The sequence below is a fragment of the Schistosoma haematobium genome, chromosome 4 (genome assembly GCF_000699445.3).
Source record: "Schistosoma haematobium chromosome 4, whole genome shotgun sequence".
In the NCBI taxonomy this organism is placed as follows: domain Eukaryota; kingdom Metazoa; phylum Platyhelminthes; class Trematoda; order Strigeidida; family Schistosomatidae; genus Schistosoma; species Schistosoma haematobium.
In genome coordinates, this window is record NC_067199.1 from 28,781,169 (window position 1) to 28,800,319 (window position 19,151).

At 35.1% G+C, this 19,151-nt stretch overlaps 2 protein-coding genes across 2 annotated transcripts in view; both read left to right on the forward strand.

The window, feature by feature from the left end:
- JMJD6_3 (jumonji domain-containing protein 6) overlaps positions 1-1,251 on the forward strand; it is a gene marked incomplete at both ends in the record, with an annotated part of 120,091 nt that extends 118,840 nt beyond the window's left edge. The window contains one exon of the mRNA XM_051219346.1: positions 1,006-1,251. Within this exon, the coding sequence (XP_051066706.1) occupies positions 1,006-1,251 (246 nt within the window). The remainder of the gene's footprint in view (positions 1-1,005) is intronic.
- A 2,637-nt stretch (positions 1,252-3,888) lies between these two features.
- The window catches only part of JMJD6_5 (jumonji domain-containing protein 6), a gene marked incomplete at both ends in the record, with an annotated part of 31,490 nt that continues 16,227 nt past the window's right edge, over positions 3,889-19,151 (forward strand). Inside the window, 5 exons of the mRNA XM_051219348.1 lie at positions 3,889-3,946; positions 3,997-4,317; positions 7,914-8,077; positions 12,246-12,511; positions 17,528-17,582. Coding sequence (XP_051066708.1) covers positions 3,889-3,946; positions 3,997-4,317; positions 7,914-8,077; positions 12,246-12,511; positions 17,528-17,582 — 864 coding nt within the window. The remainder of the gene's footprint in view (positions 3,947-3,996; positions 4,318-7,913; positions 8,078-12,245; positions 12,512-17,527; positions 17,583-19,151) is intronic.

Below are 19,151 nucleotides of genomic sequence, written 5' to 3' on the forward strand. Positions count from 1 at the left end.
TGTCATGTGTGCGTACAAAAAAATATTTCCGACGATTTATTACCTGTACGTATGGTGGCCGGCCACTGTTTTCAACCATAGATATGTCATGTTTTAGGTTCATCAACGTCTGACATTCACTAGTCACTTCTTATAGCGCCATATTTAGACACTGTTCAATTTTACTCAGGATTCTGATTCTGACGTCGACACCTTCAAGCGACTGAAAGCTGTATACAAAAACAAAATACTTAAACTGGTCTTCTATCATTGCTGATAATTTGAAACGCTTACTATGCCAGAATGTTGCACCCGGCCATCGTCTCCAGCTTTATTCAACTTCAGAAATTGGTAATGAATATTGAACAAAGATGACTGTTCACCGAAAATTTGCGACAAAGTTACGACCGTTGCATCAAATGAAAAGTCTCTGGGGTTCTAAGGGAAAATGAAGTCGGTGTAGCGTTCATGTCCAGCTGTTCCAAGTTTGCATAGCAGTACTCTGTTCTTTGCGGCATCGTCAAATTTTTCTAGGTCGACCCTGAACACATCTTTGTATTTCTTGAATCACGATTCAAATGAAACACCAGCCAAACCATCAAAATGAAATTCATGGATGGAATTATTAATGTGGTCGACATTGGATTTGAGTGGATCATCTGTGAGCCCCTTTTGATATAGCAATTGAAATACAAAAATATCAATGTTTTAGCATGGAGCAGTTTAAATTGCACAGCTTTATAAATGCAGCATGAAATATAGTACTACACCACGTTAGCCCCTCTGTAATTTTCAACCAAATCTGGATGTCCTACTTACCCAAATACTTTTAGTTTAAATCAGACCTAAATTAATCAGTCATGCTGTTTGCCTAACATTTATTATTCCATGCAAATCATTTCAGATGAATGCTTATAACGCAAATATAAACTGCATGTAAATGTAAACTTAAATTGTAATCAATCTCACAATTTTGCATTCAATCAATTATTTTTGTTATCACTTGCAAACACTATTTGAAATTAGGTCTCTAAAACTCCTGTAGTTACTATTGAAAAAGTCGAACCACGAAATTCACAACCAACAGTAAACTTTAGTACAATTGTAGAAGTTCGAGTGAAATTCATTGAAGACTTTGTCTACATGCCGATAACTTTTCAACTACAAGTAAATTCAAATGAAGCAATTATAATCAGGCAGTGTATTCAAACAATTGGATATCTATTAAAAGCTGTAGCACTTGTGGGCTATGATTTTTCTGTTAAACCGTAAGTTTGATTATCAACCGTATTCTTATGTATATGTAAATATGAATACTTAATTCATTATATATATACTCATGTGTAATGTTACAAAAATCAGGTATATGGATATGAATCAATTCTGCCTCATCAAGCATGGGTTAAACGAACTACGAATACCTGTAATTTACTATTTTCAAACAACAATCCCTTGTTGAAATACAAAATATCTACCAAACTTTAAGATTTTGGAGATTATTCTCGAAGACTGTCTTGCATAATTCGTCAATAAATCTGAATGTATTATCCAGAACTCTATGTCAGTTTGTTTTATCAGTTTTCCAAATTACATTTCACATATCAGTAAATTTCTGTGCAAAGAAATGCATTATACTTTAATGAGTTATCATTTCAGAAATATCCACTGAGTGTTAGACTACATTTTTTCCGATAGATAAGATTTAGATATTTGAGAAAACACTTTAATTCACAGTATATAGAAATTGTACATTATTATCCTTTTGTTAATCCATATTTTCGTTAAGAATTCAACACGTGTAGGGGTTCTACATTGCCACATACATTCAATTACCAGTCACTGTAGTAGGGACCTAAGTGTAGGTAATCTATAACGAGTTAATATTCAATTTTCATTTATATATATAAATGTTGTAGTACCCATGATGCTGACCGTTATCCTTTATATACGTTGAAAAGACTGAACATAACTGAATCACTGTTGATCAAACCCGTTTGACGTATCAACATTATTATTTTTATTATTACAAAATGTGCCTTATCACAGTCCTTAAGAATATGCGTAGCCGATTGTATACTAAGTGTTTCTCAAAAGTTAGTTGAGTAAAGAAAGAATGAACTTGGCACATACTATGTGATTTTTATTAAAACATCCTATTATTCACTTGGTATTGTTTCCTTGAATCTTCCCATTGATGTGTGGGATTGCAATTGATCAGTCTCTTAATGGCATATGTGCACACTGTGCGTATTGTCTTGCTATTGCCATAATTCATAAGCATAATAAGCAAAGATGGATAGTGGCTAGCAGTGGTATCCAGGACGCGCGTTTCGTTCTATTGAGGACTCAGTAGCTAAGTGGATAACATGATGGCGTTTGAAGCGAACGGTACTGGGTTAGAGTCCCAGAGTGAACATCACGTCTAAGATGCAGGTACATCCGTCCCAAATTGGACGAAATGAGCATCTTCGATTCCACTGCTAGCCACTATTCATCTTTGCTTATAATCCTATTATTACTATCATTTCGATGAACCATGAATGAAATGAAAATTGAACCTAACCAGCTTCAATAACCACCTCTATATTTGTTGTTCACACTTTTGGCAAAACACGCATGAATGTGGTGAAATTATGCACTTTCTGCTCACTAACTAACTGTGGTTATCAAAATATTTCAGTAAAACAACAACTCGGCCCCAACAACCATTATAAAAATGATTTCATACTGCACTACAGTATATATGTAATTCTGACAAATATCAACAAGTCTTTCTTCCTTTTCTTTCACTTTCCTTTTCTCGATTACCAAAGTAATTTGGCTAGATTGCAAATAAACTCAGTGTACTTCAATGAATCATGTACAGATGCTCAGTGTGATATTGCAATGCGTTATTCGATAATTCCAATTACCACGAAGCCTTTAGTAATCACATCAACATTTACCTCTGGTGTATCCAGTTTTACGAAAACATTAACTATTTCTCCACGAGCTAACTACTCTACTGTGTTGGTATGACTTCAAACAATATTTTTTACATTGAATTTTACTTTATACTTTACTTCAGTTTGTTAACCCTACCATAAACTACTGGCTGTGATTTCGATTCAGAAAAATATTGATAACTGGTTAGAACAAGTATGATTTTTGCAACATGACATACATACACAAGTTGAAGTGATGTTCGAACAGGTTGTTCACTTCGTTGTGTTGTAAAATTTGATAAATTTGGAGACGACTCTCATGTATGATGATTCAGTAACCAGCAAAAGCAGAGTAATATTGAATATAAGATAGCTAGCATCTATGATACACACTATGTTACTAAATTATTAGTGAAAGTTCATTAATTTATAATATTCTTCATTAAATCACCTCGTAGATTAGTCCTATCAAGATTTACTTTCGATTTGAATACCAAACCTGACTCTCTGATTGACTTACATGACAGGTTTATTATTATTATTATTATTATTATTATTATTATTGGCTTTATTCAATATTATAATTTTGGTACAATATACAATTCTCAGCGCAAAGTATTTCAACAAGTTTCCGTTTCTTTCTTCTTGGTCGGTCCTGGCGATAAATATTGAGGAATCGCCAGTTAGATGTTAGCACTTCAGTTAATGAACAACTGAATAATGTACATTCTTTTCGTTGTACATTGCCAGCAACCATATTGTCTCTTATTGAGTTTTCTGTAACTTTGACAAAGTAAGGTTGTACACTTTTCAGAAACGCAGCAGAATAGGTTATGCGATTAATAAACATAATGATCTATTAAAACAAACAACAATAGATAACTTGTTGAAATATCTAGATGGCAGGAACAGGTAGCCCAGATGCTCAAGCAGGCCGCCCTGATAAGAGTTATGATCCAGCAGGAAATTCTAAAATTCATCTTGAATGAAACCACTGAAGAGCATTGTAATTTTATCGAGTTTATTAATTCGTGATTATAGGGGTAAGTTGTAAGTATTTAGTTCATAACACATTTTATTTAAACTTTTACAGAGTATAAGAGGAATTTTCATCTATTAATTTTTAAGTCATCAAGTCAGGCTCCAGGAGTCGATCTAATTTCTATTGATTCAAAAACAGTCAAAAATCAAGTTATACCGAACTATTTAACATCACTGAAGTTAACGCTAACTCTGAAACCCAATGTATGGCAATCGATATATTTTCAACTTTATGCTCCAGGTGCCTACCAAGAATACATATTAGTCAAGCCAATAATGCTAAGCCAATCAACATCATTGCCATATGTCAGCTCAGTTTCGGACTCTTTGGAAAATATGGTTTATATCAGTATAGATAAAGCTTATTACGAAGGTTTGTTAACATTTACTGCACTGTTTTACTAATAGTGGTCGGTATTGATATGATTACTAATACACTATCTCTCATTAGGGAACGAGTTTATAGATGAATCCTTTTCTCTGTATTTAATAAGGCTACCGAATAATGTCACAGCAGTCTTCAAGCTAATTTCTCGTCAGTTAATAAGGCTTTATTACAAATTCAATAATGTACACATTTTCTGTTCTAACTACATATGCACACTCCTATCTATGTGGTTGCACTTTCATATAAATCCCACTGAATTTTGTTACGATTTCATCAAAACAATCGATGTAGAATGTTTCCTTGAGTGCTAATCTATTCAGCTCACCGTTTCATTTAAACCATATGCATTGAATCATTTCCCATAGAATTTTAATTTTTGATTGATAATAAACAGATCAAATACATTTATCAAGACACTGAAATATTTCATTTGCAGAACGTGTTTCCCTCCGTTAAATAATCCAGTGAAAGTAAATCGGTTTCAACTCAGTTCAAGAATTCCAAGAAATTAGTGACGGTTCGCCAGTAAATCAAGATAATTTCCTATGTCTACTCTTTTCGTTGAAACACTTATATAGATATGTCTGTGAAAAAAAACATCTCTATTGTTAATCATTTGACCGTATTCTTAATTGTAATTAGTGTCTGCGATCAAGTCTACCGTTCCTTAAATTTATTGTTCCAGAGAGAACAAAATTCATCGAAGTTCCAAAAACCATCAATATCTGTGGAACTCAGAAAATAATTTTGTCACAGTCTCTTAATCAAACTGTGAATTTATGGACACGGTAGTATTAAGCTTGCAGTTTACAACGCTCTGCTAGTTTGAAATTTATCCAGAAAGAAATAATTGATATTCCCACTGACATTCCTATATCGAGATTAGTTTGAATTATTCCAACTGAAAAGTAATTAAACTAGCCTACTTTAAGTAATCTTAAAAGATTTATTATCTGGTTTAATATAGCAATAGTTTATTTGAAATAATGATGATGAGTCATAAGACTGATATAATGGACTCAGTTCTAGTCAGCACTTAAAGTGAACGATCTTGAGAAACTTCATACCACTTCTGTTTTATTTGTAACAATGACTGTATTATTATCAGAATGGAATTTGTGGAGATTTTTAGAAATTTCACAAGTTGAAATCATGAGCCAATTGAAGCTAGACCGCGCGCGAGGCCAGTAGGTCCTGGGTTCGAATCCCGCGGGGGGCGGGTTCGTGGATGCGCACTGCTAAGGAGTCCCATACTAGGACGAAACGGCCGTCCAGTGGTTACAGGTTTTCCATGGTGGTCTTCCTTCAATTGGCTCATGATTTCAACGTGTGAAATAACTGTATTGACTTATCATTGTCAGTAACCTATTCCCGTAGAAAACAACCTTGTGAAAACAAACGCTAATCAGAATACACAAATTAAAGCAATATAACTCTGCTCTCCGAGTTGAAGTATCTTCATTCAGAAGAACTACGAAGCCTAGTGGTGAAGGCCGAGATTCTTCGGAAGTCATGAGACCGATGCTCATTCTAACAACCATAGCAACAATTTTTATATGTACATGGAACGTACGGACAATTTGGGAGACCGAGAAGACTATTCAAATGGCTGTGGAAATGGAGAAATACAACTTGACAGTGCTCGAAATTAGTGAAGCCCACTGCATTCAATCCGCACAGAAAAAGATAGAAATGAATGAGATGCTGCTATACTCTAATCATGAAGAGGAAAATTCTCTTCACACTCAGGGAGGTGCATTGATGCTGTCCAGTGAAGCATGAAATGAACTTATAGGATGGGAATCTCATGGATCCAGATCCATCAAAGCATCCTTGAAAACAAGAAGGAAGAAATCACAATGAATATTATCCAGTGTTATGCACTCACTAATGATAGCAACGAGCACGACAAAGAACAGTTTTAATAGTAGCAATACAATTACCGAGATTTAAGAACGGAGGAACATATGGGTAGAACACTTTGAGAAACTTTCGTGTAAGCCAGCTCCACTTAATCCACAAGATATTGAAACAACAGTGCAAACATGTGCCACATTCTCTTCAGGAAGATTTTGGAGGAGGAATAAGTGCCATTGACATACTGGAAAGAATGACACCTCATCAAGATACCAAAGAAAGGAGATCTGAGCCAATGTGAGAACTACATAGAAATCACACTGTAGTGCGTGTTACTTATATTGATGTAAATAGTATATGACGCTAGTTAAAAAGGTGATGTTTGGCAGCAGAAGATGGGAGGAAGATCAAGAAATGAAGAGTGGGAACACAATACAATTTGTAAGAAAACTCATGAACAATGAAATGTGAGACAATGGATTGATGATTGCAACAGGAACAGTTCGGTTTGTTATGATGGATTGATATTTTGCAAATTAACGATATAGTATATGGCTTTTCTATTTTGCCAAATAACTCTGTAAATGTGTCCCAGCAGTGTTCTGTTCATTACAACACTACTGTCAGTATTCAACAGAGTGTTGTTAGACCGAATGAAGGATTCAGGAGACATCCAACTTCGAGATCCACGTACTGGATATCTCAAGAATAGGTCGTACACAAACCAGATCGCGACACTACGGATCATCGTTGAGCAATCAATCAAATGGGACTCGTCACTGTATATCTACTTCCTTGACAAAGCAAGGATAACGTTCCTACAATTGAAGAACAGGTGGAATTCAAAATAACTCTCAGCCAATACCAAACACACAATCTTCAATGCGAATGTCAAAAAAGTTTGTTCTGTTGTACTGAGCTGAAACTTGGAAAACTACTACAAGTAATTATAAACAATTGTCTGCGTAAGATACTGGTGGGTGGCTTATGCTCCAACACTAGGGGCAACAGGAGTTGGTAAGTAAGTAATTAAGTACTTGTTTGAGATCGTCCAGGTAATTTAGTAGATGACATCCATCTTCTTAATATTCAACTCAATGTTATTTTTATACATAATGTTTGCACAAGACTTTTTTTATTTCCTCATGTTATTTTACTTATTATTATAATCTGTTCTGACAATTATGATACTTTACTTCCATATATGTTTTGATAAATTCTGCATATCTTTACTGTATACCCACTTTAAAATCTAAATGTGAAATCCAACTTCAGGTACTAATTGTTTCTGGATTGATAATTTTGCATGCATATGTGCTGGTGCATAGTTGAAAGTAGATTAGTTGACGAGGAATTCCTTCGTTTATCGAACGTTCTTGAAACCTAGTGGATATGTTACAACCTAGCACAGTATTTAATATACCTATACATTACTAATTGATCATCTAAAATATCAATATTTGATTTTACAATCAAACAATCTGAACACTTTCAAACAAATATTCCTTCAGCTGATCAAAAAATCTTCAAGAACGTTGTATTTGTAGTAGGTCGCGTGTATTAATATCCATTTCGTATGAAATTGTCGTTCGTCGATTCCATAAGAACTACGCTCTCTTGTGTAGATGCACGTAGATACAATAAATTGATAGTTGTCAAAATTCAAGCATTCAAATTCGCCTCATCAGGAAATTAGACTGTCAATTTATATTTTACGTTTATAGGAATTGCAACCGATCAAACGACTTCGGCAGCAAATCAGTTGACTTACCGTATCCTAATGTTCACTGCAAATTCTGTCAGACCACTGGTCAATTTCACTTACAATCTGACAGTCAATTCAATCTCTATATTTGGGAGCTTCATATTTATTACCACCACTCCAGCAGTAAGTCAGAGTACTCATTTTCATTCATTTTGCTTCAAATTACATTAAGATAATTTCGTTACTTGACTTATTTACATTGTTTAATGGAATCGGTATACAATACTAATGGTTAAAGTGTTATTTTCAAGCAAGATCCTGATGTTTAGATTACGTAGACTCGATAAAACTTTTATCCATATTATAGATGTATATTGTAGTTTTATTGAGGTCTTTTAAGAAAAGATAGAGTTGAGAATATCACTTATCTGTGGTTGTAATTAGATGTTGATAGTTCGTCAAACACAATCAGTACCGAATTCTGGCGTGAAATCGTTATTCACACTAGAGGATCTTCTCAAATGGCCGATAATTCGGTTATTAAGCTTTTCTGCTGTTCGTTCGGTTCAATTTATAACTGGCAGAATATAATATGAATTGTATTTCGTTTTTCACCTCAGCTAAATGCAAGTTAATAAGTCTAATTAGTTCAAGGTAATAACATATATGAGAATAAAACATAAACCATCCGTCAGAGGACAATCATTGTTTTCCATGACAACATTGTGACAAGTTTAACAGGTTTATCAATAATTTGAGCAGAATACGCTGATATTACGCTAAATAACTTTCTTGCGTTCTCAGTTGTCGCTTTCATATTAAATTGAGCCCTACTATAACATTTCAGTAGAATATTTCTGTGATTTTATCTGGTAATGAAACATGAAATTATCATCATCATCATCACATCATGCGTACAATGCCGTCTCGTGATGGGAAACGTTAAGTTTGTTCTCCCCAGTTTAACAACGAAGATTTGAGCAATGACTCGTCTCAAATGTTTACTCATAAATACACAGGTTCTTGACAGTTTGTCTTATTGCATGTTTTTAAGTCATAGCCATAACAACTCTGTGAATTGTGTCTAGAATATAATTATGTTGAATATTTTCATTAGTAATGTTAATAAGCAAAGATGGATGGTGGCTAGCATTAGAATTCAGGACGCGCTTTTAGTTCTGTTTGGCACACGTCAGCTGGATGTATCTGCATCTAATATGGGATGCATCTGCATCCAGCTGACGTGTACCAAACACACGTCCTGGATTCCACTGCCAGGCACCACACGTCTTTGCTTATAATGGTTGTGAATTAAGGAAATATCGAGACAATCCGTACAGGATGCACATCTGTCAACAAGAGACTGATCAATTGCAGTCCTAAACATCAATAGAAACGTTCGAGAAAACAATTCTAAATGAAGTAATGTTAATAGATCGTAATGAAACGTCAGAAGTGTGGAATGTCTTACATATGAACTTAATTTGCTACTTCCGGAAACCTGAGATTGTTCTCCAAACTGTACGCGATCAGTCCTTAATCAAGTGTTTTTACCTAATTTCCTCACCAATGAACTAATTTGTAACAGGAAGAGTTACTCATGAAGACGTTTGACTTCAGTAGTTTAACATATATTGACCTTCAAATGAACAATAATCCACTCCAGTCGTATGTCGTTCTACCACAAGGGTTTTTTTGAAGAACTATCTTAGGTTTTTACTCCTGTTTTAGTGATGAATATTCAATCACTGTCACAGTGATAAGTCATTGGCTTAAGAAATGGTTCGCAAATGGCATCTAGTATTCTAAAAACCATCATCATTTTCCGTAAATACTCGAACTTACTAATCATTGAAACAGTGGAAATGTTGTCTGTCTAAGTTAGTACTAAACACTTGTTTCTCATTTCCAGTCATCCATTATAATAATCGTCTACAGTTTCTCTATTCAGTGATCATGAATTATTAAAGCTTTACTCATGTTTGGGATGGGTGAGTAATCTTGACAGCTTAATCCTTTTTCTATTTTTAGTCTCTCATGAGACTGCGAAATAGCGGTTAATATTAGATGTCTAAAGCCTAATTAAAGTCTTGATTGAAAACATGTGGATTATACCAGTTATAAGAAAAACGAGAAAAAGAGAATATTGTATCATAAAAGTTATTATTTCGTAAAATCAGTCCACTAATTTTGTGAAACAGCGACAAATAAGCACTGTTGCTATGATAAACTTGTTCGTCGAAGGAAATATTGCTAAAACGTCTCGTTGGCAAGGTTTGATTGCCGGCCACTATAGTTACTGCCCAGGGTTATTCTATAAGATCAATAATATTTTTTTGATGAATGAAATCAAAGTTCATGTGAAACACTGATGCGACATAGTTTTGAGTTCTCCTGAATGTCACGGCTTGAAAACCATGAATGTATTAACTATAACTTCATATAAAGTGAGTTAAATGGACTTCAACTGATAATAGACACAAATAAATTCTACCTAGTTATCTGAATTTTCTACAATAAGATAATTAATTCAGTGTATCAGAATATTATTAAGTATCACTTTAGGAAACAGAAGTTTACTCATGTCATGTACCTTCAAGATTTTTAATGAAGTGAAATAAACGTATCATTCAATCTTCTTACTAGTCCGTAATTTTCAATAACAGTTTTGTATCAAATGGAAGTGTTCTATTATATATAGCAATTTTCTAACATCAATTACTACAATACTAATAAGTCCACGAAAGAAAACGATGTCGAAGCAAGAAATTGGAAAAAAAGTTAAGCTCTATTTTCTCCATAAGTGGCTCATTTAAATTGGGTCACTTTACTTAAACACATTATTGATATGAAACTGTATACTGTCTACTTATTGAACTTTAGTTTTGATCTATATGACGTGAAAATAGTGGGATCACAAGGATTAGCCATTTCGTAGTTGTAAAGTATATGTTGATGAAAGTAAAATGTTATCGCAAACAATTAACTGGTAATACATTTGAAACCACTAATAAAGTATACTTGACACCTGATGACATTCGTTAAAAAAACACTTTATATCTCCTCTTATATTCCATTTATGTAGATGATGTTTACAGTTTCTAAAAAAATATCATTGAGTTTTTCTCATCTGAAGAAAGATGTGAAAACAGTTTCCAGGTTTTAGAGGATATACTTGACAAAGAATGACATTGAAAAATGACATATTAACTTAAGTTCATTAATGAGATTGTAACCGAAATTTCATATAATTTTCATTGGTTTGAAAGATGGATTTAATTAGGATTTATTTACTAAAAAAACATGACACTATTTCCTAACTAATTGTAATTATCAGTATAAGGTCGTGGAGATTGTTGAGTTTTTATTGAGATTATTAAGTGATCGATGTTAGACCACAATTGAAAACATGTAGGCACTGGATAGCCGTTTCATCCTAGTACTCGACTCCTCAGCAGTACGTATCCATGATCTGGTACTAAGGACTCGAACACAGAACTTTCTGTCTCGCGTGAGAACGCTCATCCTCTAAATCACTGAGCAACAACAATGTTAATGTCTGTACGTATCATTACCAAGGTTTGATTTGATAATTTCGAATAAAGTGAGCATTGGTTGGATTGTTATAAATAAATAGTACATTTGTAATATCCCAATGAGTAGAAAATTAGATTTTCTGACGTTTCGTGGCTTTGTGTAAGTCACTTTTACAGAGAATAAATAACCAAATTAAAATTAATCCAATTGATTATCTATTCTCTGAACAAGTGACTTATACTAAGCCACGAAACGTCAGAAAATCTAATTTTTCTATTCATTGGGACATTACAAATGTTAATGTCTAATCGTGTCAAGTTTGAGACAGTTACTCACAGAATACGATGGAAGATGGTCGCGCAAAATCATGTATAGATTGGAGTTATACATTAATCGTGGGTGCTCACTGCTGAGGAGTCCCATACTAGGACCGAATGGCTGTCCAATGCTCACAGGTTTATAATTGTGATTTAACATCGATCGGTTTATGATTTTAATTAATTGTAAGTAATTGACATTCATCTTTGTGTTGATCTAAAATATCAGTTGAATATACATCTATGAATACATTAATCTTATGTTTTTGTTGAAATTAAACATGTTATGCATGGAATATCTCTTTTTCAGATACTAAGATGAGAAACATATTATTGAATAAGTACAGTACATACTTGTATGAGTGAGGAAAATCTATATTAATTTGTGATTTTGCCAAGCAATTTTTAAATTCGGGATTATAAAACATTTTCTTGCTAATTGTGTAACTCTTTTCATACAACGTGGTAATTTCACTCTTGATATTTTTTAAATATAGGCATTTACTACAACTTTTACAAATACTTGGACTTTAATTTCTCCAAGTGCCACTGATGTATATAAACAAATGTGTACTGGAGGACCGTTTGAATTTAATTTCAATATGTGTCTGGCTGAAAGACGTTGTTCATTCTTTACGTATTGGATCAACAGAATTGTGAATGGTATTGCAGCTCTTAATGTCACAAAAATAGATGTATATAAAAGTGGTTCAGATGTGTGGCTCTCAACCTCATTCTCTATAAATTTGACATCTGAACGTAGGTTAGTTTAAACTGATTAAATCCTACGTTGTTCATTAATTGTATTATATGCTACTGTAACTAGACTTACTTACTTACTTACTTACTTACTTACTTACTTACTTACTTACGCCTGTTACTCCTCGTGAAGGAGCATAGGCCGCTCACCAGCATTCTCCATCCAACCCTGTCCTGGGCAATCCTACTACAACTCTTACAAATACTTGGACTTTAATTTCTCCAAGTGCCACTGATGTATATAAACAAATGTGTACTGGAGGACCGTTTGAATTTAATTTCAATATGTGTCTGGCTGAAAGACATTGTTCATTCTTTACGTATTGGATCAACAGAATTGTGAATGGTATTGCTACTCTAAATTTTACAAAAATAGATGTATATAAAAGTGGTTCAGATGTGCGGTTCTCAACCTCATTCTTCATAAATTTGACATCTGAACGTAGGTTAGTTTAAACTGATTAAATTCTACGTTGTTCATTAATTGTATTATATGCTACTGTAACTAGACTTACTTACTTACTTACTTACTTACTTACGCCTGTTACTCCTCGTGAAGGAGCATAGGCCGCTCACCAGCATTCTCCATCTAACCCTGTCCTGGGCAATCCTTTCTAGCTCCTTCCAGTTGTAATTCATCCTTTTCATATCTGCTTCTATTATCCGACGTAATGTGTTCTTTGGCCTTCCACTTTCCCGCTTCCCTTCAGGATTCCAAGTTAGGGCTTGCCTCGTGATGCAGTTTGACAATTTGCGTAATGTAGTTCCTATCCATTTCCATCGTCTCTTCCTGATTTCTTCTTCAGCTGGAAGCTGATTTGTTCTCTCCCACAGTAGGCTGTTGCTGATGGTATCCGGCCAATGGATGTTGAGTATCTTGCTTAGACAGCTATTTATAAATACTTGTGCCTTCTTGATGGTGGTTGTTGTAGTTCTCCAAGTTTCAGCTCCATACAATAAAACTGCCTTGACGTTGGTATTGAAGATTCTCACTTTTATATTGGTTGAAAGTTGTTTCGAGTTCTATATGTTCTTCAACTGTAAGAATGCGACCCTTGCTTTGCTGATCCTCGCCTTTACGTCTGCATCGGATCCTCCTTGTTCTCCGATTATGCTTCCCAGGTATGTGAAGGATTCTACATCTTCCAGAGTTTCGCCATCAAGTGTGATTGGATTGCTGTTCTCCACTTTGAATTTGAGGACCTTAGTTTTCCCTTTGTGTATGCTGAGGCCTACTGACGCAGAGACTGCTGCTACACTGGCTGTCTTTATCCGCACTTGTTCATGTGTATACGATAGGAAGGCTATGTCATCTGCGAAGTTCAAACCGTCTAATTGGTTCTGAGCTGTCCATTGTATTCTGTGTTTTCCCTCAGATGTCGAGGTTCTCATAATCCAGTCGACCACCAGAAGAAAGAGGAAGGGAGAGAGTAGACAGCCTTGTCTGACTCCGGTCCTTACTTGGAATGCATCTGTCAGCTGTCCTCCATGCACTACTTTGCACTGTATTCCGTCGTATGAGTTCTGGATAATATTGACAATCTTCTCAGGAACTCCATAGTGTCGAAGAAGTTTCCACAACGTCCTCCTATCCACACTGTCAAATGCCTTTTCATAATCAATGGAGTTGATGTACAGTGACGAGTTCCACTCAACTGATTGTTCAGCGATGATCCGTAGTGTTGCAATTCGGTCTGTGCACGACCGATCCTTACTGATACCAGCTTGTTGATCTCGAAGTTGGGCGTCTACTGCATCTTTCATCCGGTTCAGCAACACTCTATTGAAGACCTTCCCTGGTATTGACAGTAGTGTAATGCCTCTGTAGTTTTCACATTTGCTCAGATCTCCTTTCTTTGGAATCTTGACGAGGTGCTCTTCTTTCCAGTCCATCGGCATTCGTTCCTCCTCCCAAATCTTTTTGAATAGAAGGTAAAGCATGTTTGTAGTAACTTCGATGTCTGACTCCAGTGCTCCAGCTGGTATGTTGTCGGGTCCTGCTGCTTTCCCGTTCTTGATTTGTCTGACGGCCATTCTGATTTCGCCCGTCGTTGGTGGGTTGACGTCTATGGGAAGGTCTGTGTGTGCTGCTTCGATGTCCGGTGGATTCATAGGATCCGGCCTATTCAGGAGTTCCTCGAAGTGTTCTACCCATCTGTTCCGCTGTTGTTGAATTTCAGTTACTGGCTTGCCTTCTTTGTCTCTCTGGTTTACTGTATTTCCCCGATAGTTTCTTCGTTGTATCGTGAAGCTGTTTCATATTTCCTTCTCTAGAAGCTTTTTCTGCCGTCGTTGCTAGTTCTTCCACGTACTTCTACTTGTCGGTTCCAATGCTCCTCTTCACTTGCTTGTTTGCTTCTGTGTATTCAGCTTGTGCTTGAACTTTCTTTGCTTGCGTTTGGTTGTTGTTAATTGCTGTCTTCTTGTTCTTCCTTTCTTTAAACTTGTCCAGAGTTTCTATAGAGATCCATTCCTTATGATGGTGTTTCTGTAGGCCCAGAACCTCTTGACACGTTGAAGTTAATGCTTCTTTGATGCCTTTCCAGTTGTCCTCCATAGTAGTTTAATCTTCCTTCATTAGATCCTGTTAGGCGTGAAACCTGTTGTTAAGAGCTATCTTGAATTCATTGAGTCTGTCAGTATCTCAAAGGAAGCCTGTATTGAGCCTTTGTATTGCTGTTTGTCCAGTTGTCCAGTTCTTTTTTAGCTTCAGTTTTAAATTGGCTACAACTAGGTGGTGATCTGAAGCTATGTCAGCACCTCTCCTGATTCTCACATCTTCTACTGTCCTTCTAATTTTTTTGTTGATGTAAATATGATTTATCTGGTTCTCTGTAGTGTGGTCCAGTGAGATCCATGTAGCCTCGTGTATACGTTTGTGTGGAAATATTGTGCCTCCTATGACCAATTTGTTGAATTCACATAGATTTGCAAATCTTTCTCCATTTTCGTTTCTCTGTCCCAGTCCATGTCGTCCCATAATATCTTCATATCCGGTGTTGTCTATTCCGACCTTGGCATTTAGATCTCCCATTAGAATTGTGAGGTCCTTTCTTGAGCATTTCTCTATGATTGACTGCAGCCGCTCGTAGAATTGATCTTTAATGTCGTCGTTGCTATCATTGGTGGGTGCATAACATTGGATAATATTCATTGTGATACCCTCCTTCTTTGTTTTGAATGATGCTTTGATGATTCTGGATCCATGAGATTCCCATCCTACAAGTGCATTTCGTGCTACTTTGGACAGCATTAAAGCGACTCCCTGAGTGTGTGGAGCATTTTCCTCTTCGTAACCGGAATATAGCGGCATCTCTCCCGTAGCTAGCCTTTTCTGTCCAACTTGGGTCCAGTGGGTTTCGCTGATTCCCAGTACTGCCAAATTGTATCTCCTCATTTCCGTTGCTATTTGACTGGTCTTTCCGGTCTCCCACATTGTTCGGACGTTCCATGTACCTACAAAAAGTTTTGCTCTGGTTGTTAGAGGGGGCATCGGTTTCGTAGCTTCGGAAGGAACTCGGCTTTCATCATGAAGCGTTATAATTCTTTTAAATCAAGACCTTCTAACTCCCAGGACAGAGTTAAAATGGTTTGAATTATTTTTTCTGGTAAGCGTTTTTTTAGCGAGTTAGTTTTCTACGGGATGTGGACGCTGACCCCATGCTCAACCCTCCTCCTTTACCCGGACTTGGGACCGGCAGTAACTCTAGAAGAGCTACAGGCGGAGTTACTGTAACTAGACTAGCGTTCCATAAATGTACACACTTACTTTCAGTGATTGAAAGTGAATTGTGTGAAATTATGTGAAAAATAACTCAAGAGATCTAGATAATAATTATACTGGTAAATCGAGAAATGGATTTAGTTGAACAGCTGGAGCTGAATACTTACGTTTGACATGATTTTCATTGTAATTGTACGCGCTAAATATTCATACTTTTGCTGAAAGTTATTTATCACTTTACATTCACAAGGCAATAGAAAGTAAAACAATTTATTATACACCGATTAAGACTACTTATGAGTCAGTAATCTTATGTTCGATTCGGCACATTTTTTACCTCAGAGCAATTCATTTTTTCGCATTTCAATTTATGTAAATAATTGAAGACCACCAAACCAGTTCATTCATACAGATGAAGAGGAAGCAGTAAAATGCAATGATGAATTCATGAAATCATCCATTCAATTTAGTTCCTGCTTCATTTAAATTTGTTAAGGGAACTGATCGGGTAAAAATGTAAAACAATGTACAGTCATAATGAAAAAGAAAGAGTTAAAATGGAATTACTTCTCTCTAATTAGCATTTTCTAAACATGAAAATTATCATTTTTACTCTACTTAAACATGAGTACATAGATAAATATTAAAAGTTATCCGATTTCAAACATTAACAGAATGTTGTTATGAAATAACTGAGAAAGTGATAAACCAGTTGATGTGATAAAATAGTGATAGAAATTTACTTGTCTATGACCACATATACACGTCTTTAAAATGACGAGTACCGCATGATTTAGATGTCAGTATATGGTTGTAGAGATTCCTGAATTTCATTAAAATCATGAACTGATCAATGTTAGACCATCATTGAAAACGTAGAAGCAGTACACATAAAGCGAACTGTTGAGGAGTCGCATACTGGGGAGAAATGGCAATTCAGATTTTGAATGGTGGTTTTACGTTGTTCAGTTCATGGTTAAAGTGAAACAAGATTTCATTGCTTTTAACGTAAACATATGCCTAGAAAGTTGAAACTCCAAATTATTTCATAATGATTCTATCTCGAGATTATGTCTATATTAATTATTACAGTTTAAATAAGAGAGAACATTTGTTTCACACTTTTTCTGCAATCGACTGTATCGTTGTTCCGTTGACGCCATACTAAAAAATAAATTTCTGTCCATCATTAGCATGACTTTTGTGCTTACCGATTTAATTGGTAACGCACCCCATTACTCCTCTAATATGTACAAACAAACCATAAAACTAATTATTTTTAATTATTTTCTTCAGTTATGTGAGAGTGGATTACGGCCCATTATGCACTAGTAATCAAAATGCTTATTGTGTAAGTTTACAGAATAGTAAGTGTTCTGTTGTACTCTGTGTTCAGATAAAACTGTATCGGGATTGTGTTCTTACATAGAAATTGAAAATAAACATGCTTGATCCCTTATACAATTACAGTAAAATGCATTAAAACTAATTTTCGAGTTGTTAATGGCAACATAATTAATGCATTAAGTAGTTTCGATCAAAGACTTAAAAACTTCATGAAACGTAGTTACACAAAATTTTGTCACAAACAACAGAAAAAATTAGTAACTAATTTAAGTGTAGTTAGTAACAGATATACAAATCAAAGTTTACATTTTGAATCCAATCAAAATTAACACGGACTAGATTTCAGCTTTCAACGTGGTTGTCTAAACATGCTCAGTAGCTTTGATAGTGAGGATTTCTCACTACCCTCAAATCTAAACGTCTATCCCAGATTTATTCAGAGTCGACGTTCAGTCGAACACCAGAAGGTAAAGTGTTAATTGGTGTTGACAACTCCATTATTGTCAGTATTATTTTCACTACTGATGATTCGTTAGGCCGTTCGAAGCCCATGGTAGGCATGCGACTGCCAATCTGAAGACGAATATAGTAAACATCAAAATGAGCTCAGTTAATTTACAGCTATTTGATGGTGATTACATTCTGAGATGATATGGTAAACATCAGTCGTTCTTTGAATCCTAGTGTATTCGTTATTTTGCTGACAACTATAACTGTTATATATAATGATCGAGTCATTCGTCTTTATCTTGGTGAGATACACGTCATTGGAATATTTTAAGATTTTCTGCCGAAATTCATAACGTAATTATTGGCATTTCCTAGAATTAGAGAAGATATAAATAAAGTGTCTTTGTATTAAAAGTGTCAAGTAATAAGGCTACTTACAAATAAAAACATACTTGACTTTTATGATAACGAAAACACTGAATGATAGTGACACACTGTTAGTTTAGGTCACTTCTAGATTTCAAATTCAAATTGTTGGCCTGACGTATGTATTTATGATCGATTATTTCACGTTTTAATATCCTCATTAAATTCCTGCCAATTTTCTGGAAAATGGATTTACTTATTCATTCACGAAATTCATGAAATTGTAACTCACCTTCTGATCATCAATGGAAAAGACATAATTTATGTTAATCCTGACATTCGGCCTATTGATACGACGCTTAAGCAGTATGATAATTCTTCGAATACAACGGTGATTTGTTGATGATATAAGAAATCAATACAACACTGTAATCAACCATTTTTCTGTTTTTCATTATTTTCTTACACCATAACAATGTCATTCTATTTTATTGCGTAGACGCTATTTAAACATACTCTTTATGTAATGGGAGATTGCAATGCGACAACGACAATAAACTACGCTTTCCCAACATTTGTTAATATCAGTGGGAGTACAAAAAATTTTACCGGCCAGACTTTGGTATTGAGTCCAATACCAAGTTTCCCAATATACACCGACGTAAGCTATAATTGATTTGGAAATAATTTCAACTTCTTGTTATTACTCAATTATTTTCTTATTTCTATTTGTTTTACACAGTTCCGATTTAGTTAT